The 21,796-nt window shown below is 42.3% G+C and overlaps 4 protein-coding genes across 10 annotated transcripts; 3 read left to right on the forward strand and 1 right to left on the reverse strand.

Moving 5' to 3' along the window:
• The first annotated feature begins 649 nt into the window (after positions 1-649).
• Positions 650-4,490, forward strand: psenen (presenilin enhancer, gamma-secretase subunit). The gene is made up of 4 exons (XM_061819454.1): positions 650-806; positions 1,066-1,145; positions 2,473-2,577; positions 4,083-4,490. The coding sequence occupies exons 2-4, from the start codon at positions 1,085-1,087 to the stop codon at positions 4,220-4,222; spliced, it is 306 nt and encodes a 101-aa protein (XP_061675438.1). The 5' UTR covers positions 650-806; positions 1,066-1,084; the 3' UTR covers positions 4,223-4,490.
• Positions 4,491-5,997: 1,507 nt separating this feature from the next.
• hspb6 (heat shock protein, alpha-crystallin-related, b6) lies at positions 5,998-7,300 on the forward strand. The gene is made up of 4 exons (XM_061819453.1): positions 5,998-6,427; positions 6,496-6,655; positions 6,921-7,043; positions 7,129-7,300. Exons 1-4 carry the CDS (start codon positions 6,312-6,314, stop codon positions 7,291-7,293), a joined length of 564 nt encoding a protein of 187 aa, XP_061675437.1. The 5' UTR covers positions 5,998-6,311; the 3' UTR covers positions 7,294-7,300.
• Positions 7,288-21,777, reverse strand: proser3 (proline and serine rich 3). 7 transcript variants are annotated; one of them, XM_061819446.1, is made up of 14 exons: positions 15,092-15,220; positions 14,935-14,997; positions 14,745-14,856; positions 14,443-14,660; positions 14,189-14,340; positions 13,647-13,753; positions 13,076-13,161; positions 12,851-12,984; positions 12,540-12,778; positions 10,705-11,390; positions 9,883-10,051; positions 8,510-8,660; positions 8,214-8,295; positions 7,288-7,586 (listed from the first exon to the last, which is right to left on the reverse strand). In XM_061819446.1, exons 3-14 carry the CDS (start codon positions 14,847-14,849, stop codon positions 7,538-7,540), a joined length of 2,178 nt encoding a protein of 725 aa, XP_061675430.1. In that variant the 5' UTR covers positions 14,850-14,856; positions 14,935-14,997; positions 15,092-15,220; the 3' UTR covers positions 7,288-7,537. The 7 variants fall into 7 exon arrangements, with proteins under 7 accessions (XP_061675430.1, XP_061675429.1, XP_061675426.1 ...); XM_061819445.1 differs by lacking the exons at positions 14,935-14,997; positions 15,092-15,220 and adding an exon at positions 21,624-21,777; XM_061819442.1 differs by lacking the exons at positions 14,935-14,997; positions 15,092-15,220 and adding an exon at positions 21,620-21,775 and having other exon boundaries at positions 8,214-8,289.
• Positions 15,511-18,894, forward strand: lin37 (lin-37 DREAM MuvB core complex component). Its single transcript, XM_061819452.1, has 10 exons — positions 15,511-15,644; positions 15,861-15,917; positions 16,052-16,127; positions 16,212-16,262; positions 16,773-16,802; positions 16,909-16,994; positions 17,086-17,249; positions 17,346-17,477; positions 17,582-17,655; positions 18,371-18,894. Exons 2-10 carry the CDS (start codon positions 15,875-15,877, stop codon positions 18,456-18,458), a joined length of 744 nt encoding a protein of 247 aa, XP_061675436.1. The 5' UTR covers positions 15,511-15,644; positions 15,861-15,874; the 3' UTR covers positions 18,459-18,894.
• Positions 21,778-21,796: the final 19 nt, after the last annotated feature.

The raw sequence follows: 21,796 nt of genomic DNA on the forward strand, positions 1-21,796 counted from the left end.
ATATATATATATTTTAATTAGAACATGGTGCAACGGCGATCGACTGTTTTGCGCGTCACCCTCACAGTTCTACGGAACAGGGTTCAAATCCCAGTGCCACCTGCGTGGAGGTTGCATGTTCCCCCCCAGCCCTTTTTCTTCGGACTCTCCAGTTTCCTCCCACATCCCCCCAAAAATGCATGGTCGGTTAATTGACGACTCTAAATTGTCCTTCGCTGTGAATCTGATTGGGAATGTTTGTTTACGTGTGCCCTGCCGGAAAATGCATATTTAGGACATGTGTAATAACCGGCCCACCCCTCGATGGGATACATTAGTGGGTACATCCACTTGCTAAAAGCCCGGCCCTATCAGCAAAATTGAAATTTGGGGCCGTTTATATCGCTGGTCTCGGGCCGAAACACCCAATCTCCACATTTTTTGTCAATTTAATATTTTGGGGCGAGAGATATGCCTATTGGACGCCACGCATGTGACCTGCGAAGAAAATGAGTACTACTACTACTACTACTAAAAGTAACAAAGACAAACCAGAGTAAAGTACTAAGCACGTGGTCCACAGAGTAGACCGACTGCAACTGTCCACTGCACTCCGGATTCTGGTGACTGTAATTGCTGTGCAGTGCGCCTGTTGCACCGCTAGGTGACGGTATTGTACTTTAGGCTGTAGCGACCCGTCAAAGAAAAATCAAAGAAGAAAGCAAAACACAAAAAAGAAGGGAGGCAACCAGGACACGGAAGTGGCTGAATTTGTTGTCCCATTTTCCTCACCGCTCTTTTTTTTTTAAATCCAAAATAAACAGCAGGTACGTTGTTCTTTGCCGTGTCATTTAAAATGTGCGTGGAGACATGTATCTTTGTTTTAAATTGTCACGAGCAATTTAAAGGATGAGATCGTGGACCAACTTGTCGGAGACTAGCGATCTGTAGCTACATGTAATGCACCGCTTATTATACATAGCAAACGCTGCTATGAAAGTAATAACATGAATCACAGCTCCGTCACTGTGTAAATACTATCAGATTGTCTTGCATTTGCTCTTCCTCCCCCCGTCTTTGTCGCAGAAGCCCCCAGACAGGCGCGATGAACCTGGAAAGACTGCCAAATGAGGAGAAACTGAGTCTGTGCAGAAAATATTATTTAGGTGAGAGCAAAACACATGGAATGAAGCAAAAAGTCACAAATGAACACTGAGAGGGAAAAGGAAACAGTCAAAAAGTGTTGGGACTTCTATAAACTATTGATATGCATGCAATAATCGTGATGTCATCGAAATGATCTAATGGCGTGTCCACGTTGCCTACATGTTACTGTTTTATATTACATCTATCCATTTTCGGAGCCGCTTATCCTCACAAGGGTCGCTGGGGAGTGCTGGATTCTATTCTAGTTATCATCAGGCAGGAGGCAGGGTACAGTCTGAACTGATTGGCAGCCAATCGGAGCGCACACAGAGACAGAAAATAGTCACACAATCACAGGTAGGGACAATTCAGAGTCTCTAATTAACACATGTTTTGGGGATGTGGGAGGAAACCAGAGAGCCCGGAGAAAACCCACGCCGGCACAGTGAGAACATGACTTGATAGGAAAGAGCTGGGGCTAGTTTTTACTTGGATTTTTGAGTGCTGGCTAGCTAGTGCAAGTACTTGAGTGTGGGGGTGATGTGTTCAAAGGTGGGCGTTCCTGGTAATGATGTGGGGATTAACGGCGAGTGGTAGATCAGGGAAGAGAAGAATTTGAGGAACGAACCGAGGCACTTGATAATTTGGGAACGCAAGTATGCAGACCGGGTGTTGTTGTTGGTATTTGCTTCAAAGGAGAAGAAACTCTTGCGATTGACAAAGACCCTTAATTCTGTGTGAGCGCACCCACATATTTTCTCTCCCAAAGAAGTGGAATGTTTTGCAATGGCCAACTCTGTGTTTAAAAAAAAAAAAAAAAAAAAAGTTTGACTTCTGAATGTTAATTTGCAGCATTAACGCTTACGCAGGTCACCTGATTTGGATGTAAATACAGTACATTAGAACCCTACCATTTGAAGGGGTGGTAGGGACGGACCGGACCCCGAATGGCAAAAATTCTCAGATAAGTCTCCACAAGTTGAAAGGTGCAATAAAATAGAATAAAAATCAAAGAACATCTTGGGTAAAAACAACAGATAAAACGTCAAGGCACAGTTATTGCTGAAATAAAAATGTTTTTTATTTCATATATATTAAAAAAAAAAGAACAATTGACACCTAATAAATGGAATGAATTTTCCAAAAATGAAATCCCCCCCCAAATTCTTGAATAATAGTTCTCAGCCAAGTACAGGAGGTTCCCATAGCCTTGTGTGGTGTGAGTATACAGTTATAGTGGTTCACTAAATTGTGCACGGTGTCAGTGTGGTGAGTAATTCCTCAGCTGTTAGCAAGACCATCAAAGCCAGTCACAAATGCGCTTGTACTCTATTTTGTTTCTTTCAGGAGGATTCGTTTTCCTGCCGTTCCTGTGGCTCGTCAACGTCGTTTGGTTTTTCCGGGAGGCTTTTGTAAAACCGGCCTACACTGAACAGGTGCAAATAAAAACATGTGAGTGCTCCGACTGGTAATCTTTCACCTGATATTTTAAACATCCAGACACAACTTTCTTAGTGCAGCGATTGTCATGTTTTAAATATCCGCATACAACTTTGAGTGCAGCAGTTCTGTCATAATCGGCTCAAGAAATACGTCGGAACATTAAATATTACTGTGTTGCATTGTAATTGTTAAAATGTCTTACTGCCAAGTGTATACCCGTGACTATACTTATTATAGCTCTCAGCACGATTGCGTCGCTCCACTGTTTGTGTTCGAGCAGTCGTTGCTTAGCGGGTTATAACACTGGCACATCGATCCCGAGCATGCCTGTGCTCTTTCACATTATGTATTTGCATTAAGATAGCAGAGTTAAAGCTCCACTGTCATGCCGACAAACATTCTCAAATGGATATTGTAATGAAAAATAGATAGAACATTATTCACTTCAATGTCAATACGAGAAAATAAATATGAGCGGGGAGCGTGTCATCCACGCGCAAAGTTGCGGAAGTGTCATTCGACATCCAAGTGGAAGCCATATTGGCTGCAACGTCATCAGCAGATGTTACACCGGGACATTCGCCATTGGAAACACATAGTGGCAACTTGCTATGGAACACGGAAGATCTTTTCGAAGTTGAGTGAAGTGACCGGGGCAATATTACCCTATCGGTTCGAGCCATATTTAAATGATATGCGGATCACTTCTAACTATCAACAGCCCTCGAAGCCATCCGCGGTGCCGACGGGCACATCGACACATTTAGCACCCCTGACTTACGTACGCGGATCTTTTGTTACGTTCAGAGAGGATTACGTCCCCCCCCCCAACAATTTTTTTTTTTTTTTTTTTGTAGCTCTATACACACCGACGTGTCATGTGGAGTCCACAAAGCTCTCGTCCTTTGCACCCGTGCAATCCATTTTTCACGACAAATCGGGTCTTTTTGAAAAGTATAAAGAGCGAATCTATCCTCCCGAGTGTTCGAACAATATCCAGCAGTACAACGACCCGACATTTTGGCTAACACGAAGGAACACAGAGCTACCTTCCAGCAGGTAAAACTAGTAGAAACATACGAGACCGCCTGAGTGGGCGTCTGCTACTCACGTCACTTCCTGCTTCTTCTCCAAAACAAATCCCTCGAGAGAATTTTCATGGCGAGAGTTACAAAAAGCCATATAGTCAACAAAATGGATGGGTCCATTCCGACTGCCTATTTTTTTTTTTATTAAAAACGTACTAAAAATCATGCACTTCATGACAGTGGAGCTTTAAAGGCTAAGCAATGTCCCGGTCTTAAACACACAACATGTATTTGTCTTTGTTTATTTTGCCGGTATACTTCAACTGGGACTGAAAATGAACAGCTTGACGCCGTTTTTATTTTATTTTTAAATAAAAACTGCTGACTGATTCAATCCGCCAAACCGATGGTCGTTGCGAAGGGAGTGGCAAAGGTTTTAACATTCATTTTTTTTTTTTTTATGTGTCTGCTTTATTGCGCGTGTAGATGTCAAGCGCTCAGCAGCGGGGTTGCTGTTCTGGGTCGCAGTCCTCACCACCTGGATCACGATTTACCAGCACTACAGAGCCCAGTGGGGGGAGGTGGGAGACTACCTCTCCTTCACAATTCCGCTGGGCATTCCTTGAACCTCTCTCTCTTTTTTTTCATGCATTTCATTCTGAGATGAAACTACGTTTTGAATATGTTCATCAAATCAGTTGTTAAATGTGTTTGTATTTCTAAATGCTACAAACAAATAAATTCTGGATCGGAACGTTCAGATTTAATGTTATTTTGTGCTAGACCGAAACGACTTGTCAACGATGAAACCGTGTTAAGTTGACTTTCCCCAAATGTCTGTGGATGAGCACTGCATTGCCCTTATTTTAATGGCAAATAAAATCTATAATCCGTTCCCGCGTGGTTTACATTCCTGACTCAAACAACGACAGAGATGTTAGCATAACGCAGTGCAGTACAACAACACCGCACGAACGCCGGCATGTTCCGAGTCATCAGCGAGGTATGCGGTGGACACATGGAGGTCCCCTAAAGTCTGGACAATTATTGGCGCCTGTTGTGAAACCCGATAGCTTCATCCCCGTAAAAATGTCTCCTCACTTTCCCGATATTCTTTATGAGTCATAACATTGTGCCGTATTTAGACGGCACAGTCACTGCTTAGGTGACAGGTTCCACATCACTTAAGAGGGAGAACATGCCGATAGCGTGCTGTCCCAAAGTGACTGCATGTATCTAAACATTCTGTAAATTTTCAATGACACTGGCATGCTTGATATTTAAATAGCGTGACTTAGCTCCTTTTATGGCTACATTTGGTGTGTTTAGAGTGGATGAAATACAGTTACAAAATCCATACTGTGACACTGTTCCAACATGTTCATATTTCAAGACAAATATCCTTATAGGGTCAATAATTGCTTCCAGTCAAAATATCACTAACTATACTGCACATTTGACATAAATTACTGTTGTACAATTGTAAACATCAACCGTTGGGAAGAAATAATGATCGCTGTGATGAGCAAAAAGAGGGGGAAGTACGGAAGTAAATATGTGCCACGGGGATTTGAATTTGTAATGCCGCAGGAAATCACATTTTCAAAAGTTGTATTTCAGTGTGGCGGCACGGTGGATCAGTTGGCCTCACAGTTCTGAGGATCCCCGCCTACTGCCCGTGATGGGCTCCTGCACTCCCTGCGACCCTCGTGAGGATAAGTGGTGAAGAAAATGGATGGTCGGATTGATGGATGACAAGAGCAGTGACAATGCTCCAGTCACATACGGAACACCTATTCCGCACAGATATGTCTCCATACAAGACTGTCATAGTGGAGCATTCGTGAGGATAAGCGGCAAAAGTGCCACCAGGCAGGGTTACATCAGGTCAGAACCGAACACCTCGCCAATCGTAGTTCCGCTTTCTTGGCATGTGACGTCACGTGACTAAGAAAGCGTCCCCCCAACCATAACCTGACATTAAAAGCACACAAAAAAAATCCAGAAAATGTAAATGGCAGCCCAATCGGTGACTTTGAGCCCATTACTCTACGGATAGTTAGTTAATGAAGACATTTGAAGCAAAAGAAATGAATCGAAAATACTGTCGGTAAAATGTCGGTAATGTGTGCCTTTCCATCCACTAACTCGTTGGACATCCGTTAAGAATGACGACTAGTCCAAAATGTCAGCCTCGTAAGTACATTTACTCTTTTTAAACCCATTTTAAGTTATGATAACACGGGTGGATTCGGGCTAATCATAGAAGAACGTTTTGACCCAGTACATCGACTGAAATGAGGACACAAAGGGGGACAAACTCACTGCAAGCCCACACGGCAGTGGCATGTGTTTGAAGCCCCCCCACCCCACCCCCCCCCACCCCCCCTTGCCGTCTGTCACTGTCTCTCTGGCTTAATGGCCAGGCTGGGTCAATCACCACCATATCTTTTGGAAGCTATTTTTAGATACGCCCATCCTGAAAACCGGCATTCAACGGTCTGACGACTTAACCGTGATGGTTAGTTCACGACGACAGTACGATTAAGCGGCCCCTGAACAAACACTTGGATGCAATCCCGCCGCACGACCATCTGATTCATTCACTAATAAGCCCGTGACAGCTGCCCTCGGTCCAAAAACAAACTGTGCTGCCGCACAAACGGAATCCCAAGGGTGCACATGCTCAGAACATAACAGAAGCAAGGTGTCCCTATGAATTCCCAACTCATTATGCAACGGCAGTATATAACCCCGAGTCGCGCGGCCACTCGCACTCAGCGAGCACGGGGAGCGCTCGATACTCCAACACACGCTACGAAAGACAAAAGGTAGGCCGTGGCCGCCGCACGTCACCCTGGTGCCAAAACTATATTTTATCCATTTCTCTCCTTCTCAGATCTGCCATGGATTTTATCCTACCCTCACTACCAGTTGGTAGCATCCAATGGGAGAAGGTTCTACCGCCACTTTTCCCCCGTCTTCACGGGATTTACGGACGCCGCAACTGCGCGCCCAATCTGCTAATACCCGAGAATGACGGCGCCGGCGTCGCTGAGGTGAATCTGTTTGTTTACTTAATTGGGTTTAACATAGTCGGACTCGATAAATGAGCCGCTTAATTCGGTGCGGGCTTGAAAGATGATCGCTCAACGCAGCCTGAAACATTTAAATTGGATAATGTTTATTCTCAAACAGGATCTTAAAGTTAGAGATATTGTATTGAGGTCAGAATCTGTAATAACGAATATGTCGTCATATATTTATGACTTAAATGATCCTAATAGGAGTTATTTTATTGTGCAAATTGCCATATGTGGGCAGGCAAGTTGCGATGACGGCGGATTTACAGTCCAGGTGGATGTCAAACACTTTAACCCCAAAGATCTGCTGGTCAAAGTGATCGGAGATTTTGTCGAGGTGCAAGGGAGGCACGAAGAAAAAAAGGTCGGTGTTGCGCACCGGCGTGTCGAAGCACTTCTGGTCATAATATGTCACTTGACGTATTATTTTCCATCCTGTGTGATTTTAGAAAGACAGTCCCGGGATGACGACGCGGCAGTTTAACCGTCGCTATCGAATTCCAAAGGGAGTGAACGCCATGGCTTTAGAATCGGCGGTTTCTCCAGATGGCATTCTTATCATATCTGCACCCATGCTGCACGAGCACACGTCAACATCTCAGCCACTCTCATAAAAGCCTTATTGTTTATTTTACAATATTGCCTGGTCAGATTTGTAAATAATGCTCAGTTTTAGGCATCAACCCTCCCGAATATTTCAAGAATGTACACTTTGTAAATATTAGGTCTACAATTTATAAGCAGTTGTGTTTTGTTGTGATTAAGTTTTTGTTGTATTTTGTTTCTTCTGTAAAATGTCAATAAACTACATACAAAATCAAATGTATAAAAAAAAAAAAAAAATGTAAGTTTACTGCATCAAGTTGGCTTATCTTCTTGCTTATTGTGCAACATGAAATCCACTTCACTGGAAAAAAAGACAGTAAATAGAACAAATTATTGATTTCAAAATATGAGGAAAATACCGTAATTTCCGACCAATGAGCCGTGACTTTTTTCCCCACACGCTTTCGACCCCGCGGTTTATGGGGTGATGCGGCTAATTTGTGCATTTTTTTCTAACGGCCGCAAGGGGGCACTCGAGCGGAAAAGGTAAGAGTGAGAACTGTGGAATATACGTGCCGAGGAAGTGACTTTTACCGGTCCAGCCCTGCTAGCGCTGCGCTAGCGTGTTACTGTTGTGTCTCAGTGATTTTTATGGGTATGTTGTTTTTTTTTTTAACCGGCCCTGTTAGCACGGCGCTAGCTTTAGCATTAGCACGGTGCTAGCGTTAGCGTGGCGCTAGCATGAGCACATCGCGCTAGCGTTAAACTCTCTGTGTACCGTCTTTCTTTGTAAATATCTCAAGTTTCAATGTGGGCACTTGCGGCTTTTGCACAGCTGCGGCGTACGTATGTACCAAATGGTATTTCCTTTACAAATGTACTGGGTGAGGCTTATAACCAGGTGCGCTCTGGAGGCCGGGAATTACGGTACGCTAGAAAATGTTCAAATGAGGAAATAATGAGTTTGACTGCGATATTACAATTTTACCTGATTTGCTCCTTGACCCAGTTCCTTTGCGTGCGGAGGACTCGTAGTAAAGTGTCGTCTTCGAATTCTTTCTCATCTGAATCTTGAAAAATATTAACAATATCATGGAAATTCAATGAGTCATTTTCTGTTCCAACTGAGTCTCAAACCATAGAATTAACTACTCATTGGAGCACTGACCGAAAATACGTTTAGAAATGCAAAGAGGCAACAGCCGTACACGTTTTAGAATTATAGTTGTCCCAATTAGGAGTGGGGTTAAAGGTCGGGTGCTCCTTGTCACTCCGGTGGCTCACCTTCAGCCTCTTGCAGCAGCTGCGACATGACCTCCAGCGAGGCGTGCGCAGCGCAAGGAGGAAGTGAGGACCGCCGAGGCGGAGGAAGCGACGGGACGGCTGCACCTCGGGGAGAAGAGTCCACTGGTGGGAACAGGACCTCAGAAACAACCTGCCAGATCCGATGAAAACATCTTCCTGGTTAATCCATATCGAACACGTTGACAAATCCTGTTGACAAAGGCTTTTCATATTTACACTCTTTTACGTGGCGATGTAATTAATATTTACCTCGACGCAGGCGCACCTAAAAGCCTTTCATTTTTTCCCAAAGGTGACGGTGCGCTCTATAATCCGGTGCGCCTTATCCATGGATCAATATTGAGCCTTTAGTGCAGCGCCATCTAATGGATGCATAATGTAACCACAGCCTCTACTGTAGCGTCTATTCTATGCGCCTTAAAATGTGGTGCGCCTTATATATGGAAAAAGTTTTAAAATATGCCAGTCGTTGGGGTTGCGCCTTATAGTGCGGAAAATGCGGTACTTGTATGCTGTTAATTTAGTATCAACTAGTCCATGCAGATTTCCATGGTAACACAACTCGTCACTCAGCAAGACATTTTTTTGGAAAACGGAGTCTACAATATTCAAACGCTAGCAACCATAAATACTAATGGCAAGTTAATAGGGCTGCACGGTTGTCAGCTGGTAAAAGCGTTGGTTGGCCTCACAGTTCTGTGGACCCGGGTTCGATCCGGGCCCTGCCTGTGCGGAGTTTACATGTTCTCCCCGTGCCTACGTGGGTTTTCTCCAGGCACTCCGTTTTCCTCCCACATCACAAAAAACATGCAACATTAATTGGACACTCTAAATTGCCCATAGGTGTGATTGTGAGTGTTTTTCTCTATGTGCCCTGCGATTGGCTGGCAACCGGTTCAGGGTGGACCCCGCCTCCTGGCAGTTCACAGCTGGGATAGACTCCAGCACTCCCTCGTGAGGATGAGCGGCAAAAGAAAATGGATGGATGGAAAGTTAATAGTGTGCATTCAGCCATGCTAGCCAAGTTAGCACACACAACCTTTGTTTGTGTGTTTTTAATTGCTCCACTAACTTGATGTGAAATAATTTATGGAATCCTTCCAATCTCAGAATCAGAATCAGCTTTAATGGCCAAGTATGTAACAACAAATGGGAAATTTGTCCCTGGTACGACATTCATGTCGAGTACGGAGCTATGTTGTCAACAACACTCTTCTTAACAGGCATCTACTGTCACTTTTGAGAGACTTTTTAATGGATACCCGTCTCGAATGCATCGTACGTAATTTCCAAAATGGTGTGCATGAAGATGATGACAATAACGTTGGTATGAGTGATGACTGTGTGTGTACCTGGCCTAAGGCACGCTGGACGGGAGAAGACAGTGGCGGCTGATGAGGTGCATCTTTGCGTCTCTGCTGCTGCCGTGGATCTGCTCGTGTCTTGTTTTTTTTCGGAGGCTTCTGCTGCGCGGAACTTGTGGCCTTCGGCCCTTCAGCATGCTCGGTGCATTCGGCACACCTGCGGGAAACGTCTCGGTAAGCAGTCAGTATTAGTGTAAAAGGGAAATGTGTCAGGCTGCAACTAACGATTATTTTAATAACATGCAACATTAATTGGACAGCCTAAATTGCCCATAGGTGAGATTGTGACTGCGACTGCCGTCTGTCTCCATATGCCCTGCGATTAGCTGGCAACCAGTTCAGGTTGTACCCTGTACTCCTACCCGAAGAAAGCTGGAATAAGCTCCATCGCACCCTTGTGAGGATAAGCGGCTCAGAAAATTGGATGGATTAATCTGTCCATTAATTGATGAATCATTTTTTTTCTTTAACCAGCCTTTAATCAAAAACTGGACTATTTCAAGTTGACAGTGCAGAATTTGTGCAAACATTAATTGATTAATATTCAATTACTGGTTTGGTCCGCAACAGGACAGAAAATAAAAATCTGTAGAGCAAAATATGTTTTTTGCAAATGTCTTATTTTGATCAAACGGATATCGGTCTGTTTTTATTGAGGACTACATAAATCTGAGAATATTTAGAGTTTGAAACAGCAAGACAATTTAGATACATTACATTTGAAAAAGATCTAAACTTGATCATCAATAACAGTACTTGTTATTTAATTGTTGACTCTAGAATTATGACACCAAGTATTTTGTTTCCTACCTTGTAAATTTCTTCTGTTTTGTGGTAATCCTCTCAGTCTTCTCACTTTCTCCCTCTTGCTTTGTTTGGGTTTTTTCCTTTTCAGGCATCTCATTCGTCACTCTGAGGTTCTGGTCATGATCTCTTACTACAAGTCTAGACTGATTCCGTTCTTCTGTAAGTCTAGAATGACTTCCTTCTTTCTTTGGTATCGAAGAAGGATGCCCGTCCTTTGTCAGTCTGGTCGGACAGTCGCCTTCTACAGGTCTTGCTGGACTGCAACCTTCTCTAGGTCTAGAAGGATGACCTCCATCTGTAGGTCTAAAAGTAAAATCTACGTGTGTATATCTAGAGGGACCAGGAGGTGGGGATGGAATGTGTCTGTGAGGAGGGTTGTCGATGTAATTGTCCTTTAAGTGTCCAGAGACTTTGGGTTTTTCAGTTCTTTCTTCAGTTAACGTTTCTTCCGCTTTGTGCGGATTGCCTTGGAACGTGACGGCATGAGGCGACTGCGTGGGACAGGGAAGAATGTCACAAAGGAGATGCATGTGCGCAGGAACATGCGCGAGAGACGGTGGCCGGGAGACGAACGTATCGGGTTCAGCAGCGCCAAGTGGGACTGAAGTTGCGTCGCGCTCTCCACGGGCTTCTTTGGGCTCAGGAAAATCTTCTTGTGGGGGTTTGGGGTATTGAATAATTTGCTCTTGCTATGGATGTGACAAGCAAAACGAAAGAGTTTTCAAATTCATTTAAATATGTACTATTTCTTGTGAAAGTTGACGTCCTTCGACATCCTTACAATTGAACATTGTGAAAAATAATAACACCGAATGTAATTGGAATACGTTAGGTTTAGCTTTTTTGTTGCGCTGTTGGCTGTCAAAACCGTGCAGGCGGTCGCAAAGTAGTAACTTTTCACCAATAAGTGTGTTTCAGCTTAACCTTTGTAATTAATCATATATTTAATCGCGTTTTCCATGGGAATGTGGATATGTTTGCCATACTTTTTGACAAGAAGTCAGAGCCTGTTGCCCATGCCGGAACCAATAATGGTTGCAGAGTGCGCAGTCCAGTTTTTATTCTACGTCATTGCCCCACAACTTGCCTGTGTAGGTCATTACTGACGATGATGTACGCACTCACAGTGTCACATTGAAACTAAAATTATCACACCACAGCAAACAGAATAGCATAACGAGCAAACAATAACACAAAGAAAAGAATGACTCAAGAAAGAATTGACACAAGACATCCACTTTGAATACTATTTACATCCTCCCAGAATACTTTGCGGCACAAAGGACTTCCTTAGTTTGCAAAACATGCTGGAAGGGACGCAAACCATGCTGGGTGGATGTAAATAGCGTTTAAAGTGCATGTTTTGCGTCAAACATTTTCTTGAGTCATCTTTTATTTGTTTATTTGCTAGTTATGCTATTCTGTTCGCCTTGTGAGCGCCATCACATGGTATCTTACATACACACCAAAAGACGTACTGGCATGCATGCTAACGGTGCAACAACGGTGTCTAAGAGTACTTACTTGGACAAGTCACGCAACATTTACAAATGTTTGACCTCAGTGAGCACATAAAGTGCACCACATTGTAAGGCGTCATGTCTAATGTGGTGCTTTTTATATCTAGAAAAGAATTTAAGACGTCTAAAATTGCGAAAAAAAAACAGTAAATTAAAAAATAAAACTTGAGGAGAGCAAAATCAGCGAATATGAGGTGCAGCGAATGGGCAAGGGCACACACTGTACTTTGATATTCTTGTATTATCTCGGGATTGTGCAGATGAAGCAAATGAGTGGTGGGCGGATGTAAAAAAAAAATGTTGCAAAATAAGTCATACCTTGCACGGGTGTCCATTTACTGAGGAAAAGTGCAGACTGGGGGCTCGACCCTTAAACGTCGGGGTGTAAAATTCAGAGTTGCGCATGGAATGAACGCGTTCGCCCGCCTGCTCCATCTTTCTTCTCAAACGCCACTGGGAAAGGATGTCATCTTCTGGGCGAGTGTGGGGCGACATTGAAGAATTGAAAGTGTATCTTCGGACGGGCACAGCGAGAGCGGAGTCCGACCAGCCCGTTGCTGCAAAGAGAGGAGTGCACACTGTCAATTTAAACCGGAAGAACATACACCGGATAAATTGCATCACCTCACCAGCTGTAGACTTTATTGAAGTGTTCATCAAGGGTCTATGCGCCGTCTCATTTATACTGACTGAAGAAGAGCGATCAGAGCATCCCAGGCCCTCGGAACTGACAGGAATCGATACGCTGCTAAGAATGCTGTCACTGTTAAAAAAGACAAAACGTTACAATCCAAGTGAAGGAATTACCGTAGTTCATGCAATATTGCCGTTGAGGAAGAAGCTGCTTTGCAAACCGTCTCTGCAGAAGTTTGCTGGCCCTTTCCTGAAGGTGAAGTATCTCCGTGTCTTCAAATTCATTCTCAGATGTGTCTGACGGAAGCTGAGTTAAAAAAAAAAAAAAGAAAGATACAGAATGTCGAGACAGACATTTTTATAACAACATAAATGGGAAAAAGCTCTCTGACGTTGTGTTTTATGAAAATTGATTTCAGAATTTCGATTTAAATCGTAAAACTCATAAAAGTAAGTATTACACAGATTCAAAACGGAAATATTTCACAATTAATTTTTTATAATTTGGATGATCACAGCTTTTAGATGGAGGTCATGGAAACACAAAATTCACCATCTCAACAAATAGCAAATGTGTATTGTTGTGAATAATGTTTAACAAACAAGTATGACTTCCACTTTTTGAATTGAGCTACAGTACGGAAATCGAACTTTTCAATGATATTCAAATTTAGCAAGATGCACCCGTTAATATCTCAAACATGGTCAAATTGAACAGATTTCTATCGACTAAAATAAATTCCACTGAAAATCTCATAGATGTAACTTTTATGGCATGAAAAGACGTCTTACATATGCATTCATGATATAGTCTCCTCCACGTGGCGAATAATTAAAGTCATCATGAAGTTGGCGTCTTGCTGGACTGGAAACGGCTTGGCTGCGGTCGTCTGTCGGATCTGGCGCAAAAAGGCAAATATATCCATCCGTTTTCTTAGCCGCTTATCCTCACAAGGCTCGCGGGAGAGCTGGAGCCTTTCCCGGCTGTCAACGGGCAGGAGGCGGGGTACACCCTGAACTGGTCGCCGGTCAATCGCAGGCCACACAGAGACAGACAACAGTCCCACTCACAATCACCCCTACGGGCAATTTAGAGCGTCCAATTAATGTTGCATGTTTCGGGGATGTGGGAGGAAACCGGAGTGCCCGGAGAAAACCCACGTAGACATGGGGAGAACATGCAAAGTTCCCACAGGCGTGGCCGGGATTCGAACCCCAGATCTCAGAACTGTGAGGCCAACGCCCTAACAGGTTGCGTCACCGTGCCGCAAGGCCAAAATATTCCATAGGCATTTTAAGAGACATTATCATGGAAAAAAAATATTGGAATCTACCTTTGTGTGAAATTTTGGATGGTGTTGAACTGGGAGGTAAAGATGAGGAAGACATCCACCACAAAGGCACCCGATCATCTTCAAAATCAGAAAACATCTGCTGGCGCTCCTCTCGACTCAACGGTTGTCCGTAGCGAAAACGATCAATGTACCTGCGAGAGCAGATGCTAAATAAAAATAGCTATATAACCAGAGATATTAATAAAGCGACACAATTTGACAGAGCATCCTTTAAGGTCGGGCTTGGATCATACTTTGTCACGCCTGAATTCCTCTGAATACGTTTCGGAGCTTGTGATGACAGGGAAGGGCTTTCCACGTCCGATAAGACGGGAGAAGAAACACGGTCAACGGAAGGACCAGAACGTGGAAAATAAGATGCTCCATTTTTTTCAGGCCATTGGGTCTCATAGTTGCAAGACGGGTGCGCTTTTGGATGGTCTTGCTTCAGCGAGCGTACAGGAATCAAACTCTACAAAGATCAAAACATGGTTTCAAAATGGAAACAAGCAAGTATCTTAACATTATTTATCTGTATAATTATCATCAGTTATACCTGTTTGGTCCTTTTGTTCGGCGAGGCTTTGGTGCGAGACTGGCTGAAAGATGGCTTCCTCACTGAAGAAGCTGCTGGCTCGGATGCATGCTGCCTTGTCATCATAGCGTTTCTAGAATAAAAAAAAATAATAATCTAATAATTACAATCCAAAAGGGTTAAAAAAATTATAATAATAAAATAAACTAACAATCATTCGCCCACAGGATTCTAAATTCGAGCAGTCACTCCCCAGTCCCGATTCAACATGCCCCTGAGCAAGGCACCATCACCAGTAGGCACCAAAATAAGATTACAAACAGTAGAAATTACGTTTGGACACAAAACATGTCGTCTCGTGGTTTTACCCGGATTTCGAGAAAGCTGATGTAAAAAACGAGAGTAGATCGCCCCAAAAAATATGCACACAACAAAGGACGCAATATATTTATGACTTTCACGCTTTTTTTTTTTGAGTAAAAAAAACAATAACTGCGCAAACAAACTGTCTACAAAACACCAATACCATGGATTCAAACACTTGACGACCACAAACGCTAGGTAAACCAAGGCACTAGTCTGCTACATGTACACTTTTGAAGATAATTTTATCCATTAAAACCACATTTTAGACTGCAGTGGTATCGTTGTTACCTTTTTTCTTTTTGACAACGATCAAGTAAAAGGAAACTACCGGTGGTTTTGTACGTTAACGGGATTAACCAATCCACGCGGGGCTTGCAATGACTGACAGAAAAATTGACCAATCACGAGGAAGGCTATTGATTCCAAAACACCAATCGGCAAATGGGAAAGGGGCAGCGCGCGGAAGAGGAACGTCTGTTCGAAGGCTAAAGCTAAAATGCTAACCCTTTATTTTACACAAATGGACACTACACATTGATATGACAAGTTTGACTAGTAATGTAATTCTTATATGACTGTAATATGCTGAAACAGCTTGAGTTTTCTTTTTGACGAATTTGTTTCCGCGGAGATATCGTTGAGCAACGACCCACTGTGCTCGATACAGACGAGCTAGCTTTGAAAACAGTTCTTCGGTGCTCGCCCAACAGCAACATAAACTGTGCTCGTTTTGAAAGGCAAACTCTAATATCAAATTTCCTCGATTTAAAGGGTGATATTGCCATATGGATGCAATGCATCACGTCAAGATCAAAGTGGAAAAGACAGGTAAACTTGCATTTGTTTTTCCATGTCACACTTGTTTACATTGAATGGATCCATATGAATGCACGATATGGATGTATTTGTTATCATATGGCAATGTATTTATAGCAATGTTCAACGTTGTCTTGTCCCTGCAGACGGGGATACGGCCCAAGCGCGCAGCAGACTGGATTCTATTTTAAAAAGACTAGTGGAGAAAACCGAAAACGAAAGGTTCGTATCTGATTTCAATTTATTTTTTCATAGACTTTTGGTGTAATGTGCCAGTTGAAATTAATGCCGTTGCATTTTGAGCAGGGAGCATAATGACAGTGAGGCCGGGAAAATGGCAGCTGACACCATTAACAAGTAAGTACAAAAGTCTGCAGTTCAGTGTTGTTTGTACACGGTGATGTCGTGAGAGTGAGTGTATTTATTGGATTTCACTGTCCTGCACATTTCTGGTGTTTAAATGGAATGCATTTATTGAGATCTATAACAATAACAAAAGGGTAGATGATAAAAACAGTAAACTTAAACATTGAAGCGACGAAGTGAACTAGATCAAGTAAACTCAGGTGCTGGAGTCAAAGCTGTTAAAGTGCTCCTCAATATGCATCTGACATAATAATAAATATGAAGATAAATAATAGTTATGCTCTAGTGTTGCACAGAATATCAATTTTGCACAGTTTACCAAGCACATTGACAGTTGGATAATTGTGTTCCAAACACATTGAATATTGCACGGAAGTGTTGGGGGTTAAGGGTCAGCCTATGGAGCCAGTTTTAGTTTTGGGTGGAAATGGATTTTGTGAAGGAAAAATGTTCTTGAGTTGTGTCTGTCACGATTTTAATAGTAAATCTCCTCCTGTGTAGGGATTTGTCCCCGTTGTCTTCCGGAAAACGGTAAATATCTACATGTTTTTTGGGGGGAGAGGAGGGGGCACAAAAAACACTTAACGCAAAATCATAATCCTAAATAGTTTTATTCTTCTTCTTCTTTTGCCTCCAGGCCATCTGCAAGATTTCCCCACCATCGTCGCAAGAAGCGTAAAGAGATGGACGAAAGCATATCGGAGAGCAATACCCACAGACAGAGTAAAATTGCGTTTTTACTCCATTCAAAGAAAAGAAATCTCAAACTGATATTTTTCTTCAATGTTATTTTGGTCTTGAATCTGTTCTCCAGACGCTTGCATTATGAAGTTGTTTGACCGAAGTGTGGATCTGGCTCAGTTCAACGCCAGCACCCCTCTGTATCCTATCTGCCGCGCGTGGATGAGAAATAATCCGTCCGTCCGAGAGCCCAGTGAAGAATCCCCAGGATCTCCACAAGTCATGCTCGAGGAAGAGGTAAGGCCCACCGAGACATATCGGAACAGCTGGATTTAAATTCCGCGGTTAAACTCATCGAATGAGAAAAGCTCAGTTCAAGTTGTGTGTGTGCAGGTCGCAGACATGATGAACGGCAAAGAGCAAATCGTGTACAGACTCCCTCCTCCAACGCCGTCTCCCTTAAGCCTCTCTGGTGAACCAGTCAACCTCAGGATCCCACAGACTGAAAAACCCACAATCTCCAAGGTTCTCTCCAGAATATCTTGAATCTGTTACAAAGTTGAAATGTAATCGCAAAAAAAAACAAAAAAAAAACACTATCATAATGCAAATTTTTTCTCTGATTGCAGATTACAGAATCTGCGCCTGTATCCGGTTCCTTTATATTTGACCACATGGAGCGATGGAAAAAGATCAGGCAAAAGTATCGAGAATATTTGTTTTTACCATCATCCATCCATTTTCTACTGCTTATCAATTAATATGAAATGCATATAGTGTGTGCAATGATTCTGTCGGGAGCACACTGTAAAATGTGCTCAATTCACCGAGAGTGTGCAGTCTTTAACAATCAAAATTAGCGTAAAGTAAAACTGGATATCCAAACTGTTGTAATTCAGTGTTATGTTTGCTAAAGAAAAAGTATATGGACCATAGTTACATTATGCATTTCTGTAAACAGTCAACGCTCGCTATTTGCTGGAGTTGGGGGCTTAGACGCACTACAATGCACTCCCGACCAACCCTACTCTACTATTAAAGCATAAATTTTAACCAATAAATAAATACATTTCTTAAATTATTTAATTTTATGAAGTATTTAAACTATACATGCATTTCTACTATGCAGTTTATTATCAGAAAAAGCAAAAAAAAATGCTTTAATAAGCCTATTTTTTTAGGCTCGGAACGCATTATTTCTTTTTCCATTAATTGTAATGGGAAATATTGATTTGGATTTTGAACAAAGCGCTTCTCGAACCGCCTTTTGGAATGATTGTGTTTGAGAACCGAGGTTGTACTACATATACATACATATATATATATAAATGAACAAAAAATGTTAACATGTACTTCTTAGTAAAATGGGCATTAAATGTGACAAATAATGAAAATGGCATTTTTTTTTCCCCCCTCAGATGGAAGGAATGTTCCAACAAGAACCAGTTGCGATACAGCGAAAGCATCAAGATCCTCAAGGAGATGAAGGACTTCTATGATAACTAATTAACAATTTTACAAGTTTTCCTACATACACTCCTCTCCAAAATTATTGAAAGAGTGATGTCACTTCCTTTATTTTGGAAAAAAAAATGTTAAAAAAAATCAAAGCGAGAAGAGCTCAACATTAATTTTTTTTCAGGTTAAGATATAAAGTCACTGGCATATGGTATATAGTTGAACTTGAAAGATTCAAAGCATTATTTGTGAAAATAGATTTTATTTTTAGTGGACCAAAATCATTAAAGGTGATGTACAGTAAAAGTTAGTCTTTGGCCAGGTACGTACAAAGGTTCCGTTCCACCACCGATCTAAAGTCCAGTTCCCAAGACAGGTCTTGTTTGCGCAAACATCGAACAAAAACAAAGAAGAAGACGCGCCAATGTCTCCTGAGTGTTTAACATTAGAGATGTTGTCAATAAAGACTTGCTTTGGAAAAGAATTCTTGACGTCTGATGAACCCACTTATGCAAAATATGACTTTTTTTTTTTTGTTTTTTAACATCCAGTTCCTTTTTCCTCACTTCTTGACGGGTCACTTCCTGGTTGGCCACAGTCTGTTTCATGTCGCAATACATGAAATCGCGACTGGTTTAGCCGACTTTCCCATCTCATATCCGATCACAAATACTAACCACATTTCATATTTAAAATTGTCTGCCCTGATACATTTTGGACCCTGTTATGGGAACAGATTCACGCTAAACACACCTCAGATAAAAGGACAGCTTGTCTATTACCGGCCTACAGAGCGCACCTGGTTATAAGCCTCGCCGATTTGTAAAGGAAATATCGTTTGGTACATACATACGCAGCAGCTGTGTAAAAGCTGTAAGTACCCACATTGAAACATGAGACATTTACAAAAAAAAAATGTTACACAGAGAGTTCAACGCTAGCACCACCGCTCTAGTGCTAACGCTAGCACCATGCTAACAGGGCCGGTTAAAAAAAAACCCTGGTAAAAACCACTGAGACAAGGCAGTAACATGCTCGCGCACTGCTAACAGTGCCGGACCGGTAAAAGTCACTCCCTCGGCACATATATTCCACCGGTCTCACACTTGCGGCCGTTGGAAAAAAAAATGCACAAATTAGCCGCATCACGGCCGCAGGGTTGAAAGCGTGTGAAAAAAAAGTCGCGGTTTATAGAGCGGAAATTACGGCATAGGATAATGGTAAAATGTAAGCTAGTTTGGTGTTTGACATCCTCGGTCGGGATGGTGCACGCAGGATTTGCCTTGAATACAAAGTTACGGACAAATGTGTCCCAAATGGCCCACCCAAAGGGATGTTTTTAATTGAAAACTTATTTTAAGCCAACACAAAAATTTTATGAAAAACTACAAAGCTCTTGATACAGAGAAGGGCTAATCATTCAATTGTGGACTTAGAAATGTTTAGACTGTGGCTGACTTTTCGGTAATGTTTATTTTCATATTTTAAGGCTTATATCCATTTGTTTACAATAGTAGGCCGGTATTTAAGATGTAAAATATCATCAAAAGTAACAGAAATCTTGTATGTTAGTTATTATTGTGAGATTTATCATTTTGTTTGTGTCAAATATAACTGAAGTGAAAAATATAACTAATAATGAGTGGACATAAGCATGAATAATCCAACAACTCTTGGTCAGGTATTGACTTCCTTTCTGCCAAAGACATCATGTGACCATTTGGCGATGACGCGACGAATACTTTCATATGGAGTCATTTGTATGAAGTTTACCATTTTTTAAATGGACTGAAATATTGAGCAAAAGTCTTCAGAAATTAAATTAAAATTACTTCTTTTCGTGTCCAGTTACACTTTATAGTCATTAGCATTTTCCTAACACTGTTCAATCATTTTTAATTTTACACCTGTGTTAAATTCCATCCAAACATTTTCTTTGCCGCTTATCCTAACAAGGGTCACGGGGAGTGCCGGAGCCTGTACCAGCTGTCAACGGGCAGGAGGCGGGGCCCACCCTGAACTGGTTGCCAGCCAATCGCAGGGCACATCGAGACAAACAGCCGCACTCCCAATCACACCTAGGGGCAATTTAGAGAAAACCGACGCAGGGACGGGGAGAACATGCAAACTCCACACAGGGAGGGCTGGGATTGAACCCGGGACCTCAGAACTGTGCTGCAAGATGCATTTCATATTTATAGTACATGCGGCTAAAAAGTGAAGCCTGGAAAGTCTCCATCATTAAAATACACAGTAGCTTTGACAGAAAAAAATATGTTTCTGGTGTTTTTTATTTTTTTTTTTTTTAGATACGAGTAATAATGATCTTAATCTTAATAAAATGTGATTATTAAGAATCTAATAATTACTGTATCTCTGCATTTTAGGGTTGAGGCCCTTTGAAATTTCCATGGAAAACTGATCAACTATCTCACATTTTTATCAAATAGTTATTCATTCTAACGCCACACACTAGAATTTAAACTACCCCTAAATGCCAACAACAACAACAACAACAAAATTCTGAAATATTGGGAATGTTACTAATATGAAGTAGATGTGTGAGATTACAGTAAAAAAAATACATTTTACTACAGTGACATAAGGATAGTAGACCATCTTAAAGGTCAAGTGTCATCCCTATAAACATTCTAAAATAGATATTGCCATGAAAAATACATATAACACTATTCGCTTCAATGTCTCTACGAAAAACTAAATATGAGCGTCGAGCGCGTCATCCATGCGCAAAGTTGCGGAAGTGTCATTCGACATCCAAGTGGTCGCCATATTGGCTGCATCCCCCGTCCGTGACATCACGCTGGGACATTCGCCATTGAAAACACGCCGTGGCTCCTACTATGGGCGACGAACACGCCCCTTCTGACACGGAAGCTCTTTTCGAAGAAGAGAACATCTCACGATCGGGGCAATATTACCCTAATGTTTCGAGCCATATTTAGATGATATGCGGATCACGGCCAAAACGCCTCCCCGTCCGATCCACTACCACGGCGGAGATGAGCCACCTCGTCACTGGCGAGCACGACGCGGACGCCGTCCGACGCACACATCATAGACACATTTAGCACCCCTGTCATATGTACTCGGATCTTTTCTTACGTTATGAGAGACGAATGACGTCGTCTCCCCCCCCCCCCCCCAGCCCCCAACTATTTTTTTTTTTTTTTTAGTAGCTGTATACACACCTACCTGTCATTTGGAACCCACGAAGCTCTCGTCCTCAGCACCCGTGAAATTCATTTTTCACGACAAACCGGGCCTCTTGGAAACTTCTGAAGGGTAAATCCATCCTCCCGAGTGTTGGAGCAATATCCGGCAATGCAACGAGCCGGCATTTTAGCTAACACGAAGGAACAACGAGC

Source organism: Syngnathoides biaculeatus, chromosome 5, assembly GCF_019802595.1.
Source record: "Syngnathoides biaculeatus isolate LvHL_M chromosome 5, ASM1980259v1, whole genome shotgun sequence".
Taxonomy (NCBI): domain Eukaryota; kingdom Metazoa; phylum Chordata; class Actinopteri; order Syngnathiformes; family Syngnathidae; genus Syngnathoides; species Syngnathoides biaculeatus.

Coding starts and splice junctions, on each gene's coding strand:
- psenen (XM_061819454.1), top strand. CDS start 1,085: ATGAACCTGGAAAGACTGCCAAATGAGGAGAAACTGAGTCTGTGCAGA. Junction 1,146..2,472: donor GTGCAGAAAATATTATTTAG/GTGAGAGCAAAA, acceptor TGTTTCTTTCAG/GAGGATTCGTTTTCCTGCCG. Junction 2,578..4,082: donor ACAGGTGCAAATAAAAACAT/GTGAGTGCTCCG, acceptor TTGCGCGTGTAG/ATGTCAAGCGCTCAGCAGCG.
- hspb6 (XM_061819453.1), top strand. CDS start 6,312: ATGAATTCCCAACTCATTATGCAACGGCAGTATATAACCCCGAGTCGC. Junction 6,656..6,920: donor ACGGCGCCGGCGTCGCTGAG/GTGAATCTGTTT, acceptor ATATGTGGGCAG/GCAAGTTGCGATGACGGCGG. Junction 7,044..7,128: donor GGAGGCACGAAGAAAAAAAG/GTCGGTGTTGCG, acceptor GTGTGATTTTAG/AAAGACAGTCCCGGGATGAC.
- lin37 (XM_061819452.1), top strand. CDS start 15,875: ATGGATGCAATGCATCACGTCAAGATCAAAGTGGAAAAGACAG. Junction 16,128..16,211: donor GAGAAAACCGAAAACGAAAG/GTTCGTATCTGA, acceptor CATTTTGAGCAG/GGAGCATAATGACAGTGAGG. Junction 16,803..16,908: donor CCGTTGTCTTCCGGAAAACG/GTAAATATCTAC, acceptor TTTTGCCTCCAG/GCCATCTGCAAGATTTCCCC.
- proser3 (XM_061819441.1), bottom strand. Junction 14,661..14,744: donor CGAACAAAAGGACCAAACAG/GTATAACTGATG, acceptor TGATCTTTGTAG/AGTTTGATTCCTGTACGCTC. Junction 7,587..8,213: donor TGGGTCAAGGAGCAAATCAG/GTAAAATTGTAA, acceptor CTTTTTTTCCAG/TGAAGTGGATTTCATGTTGC.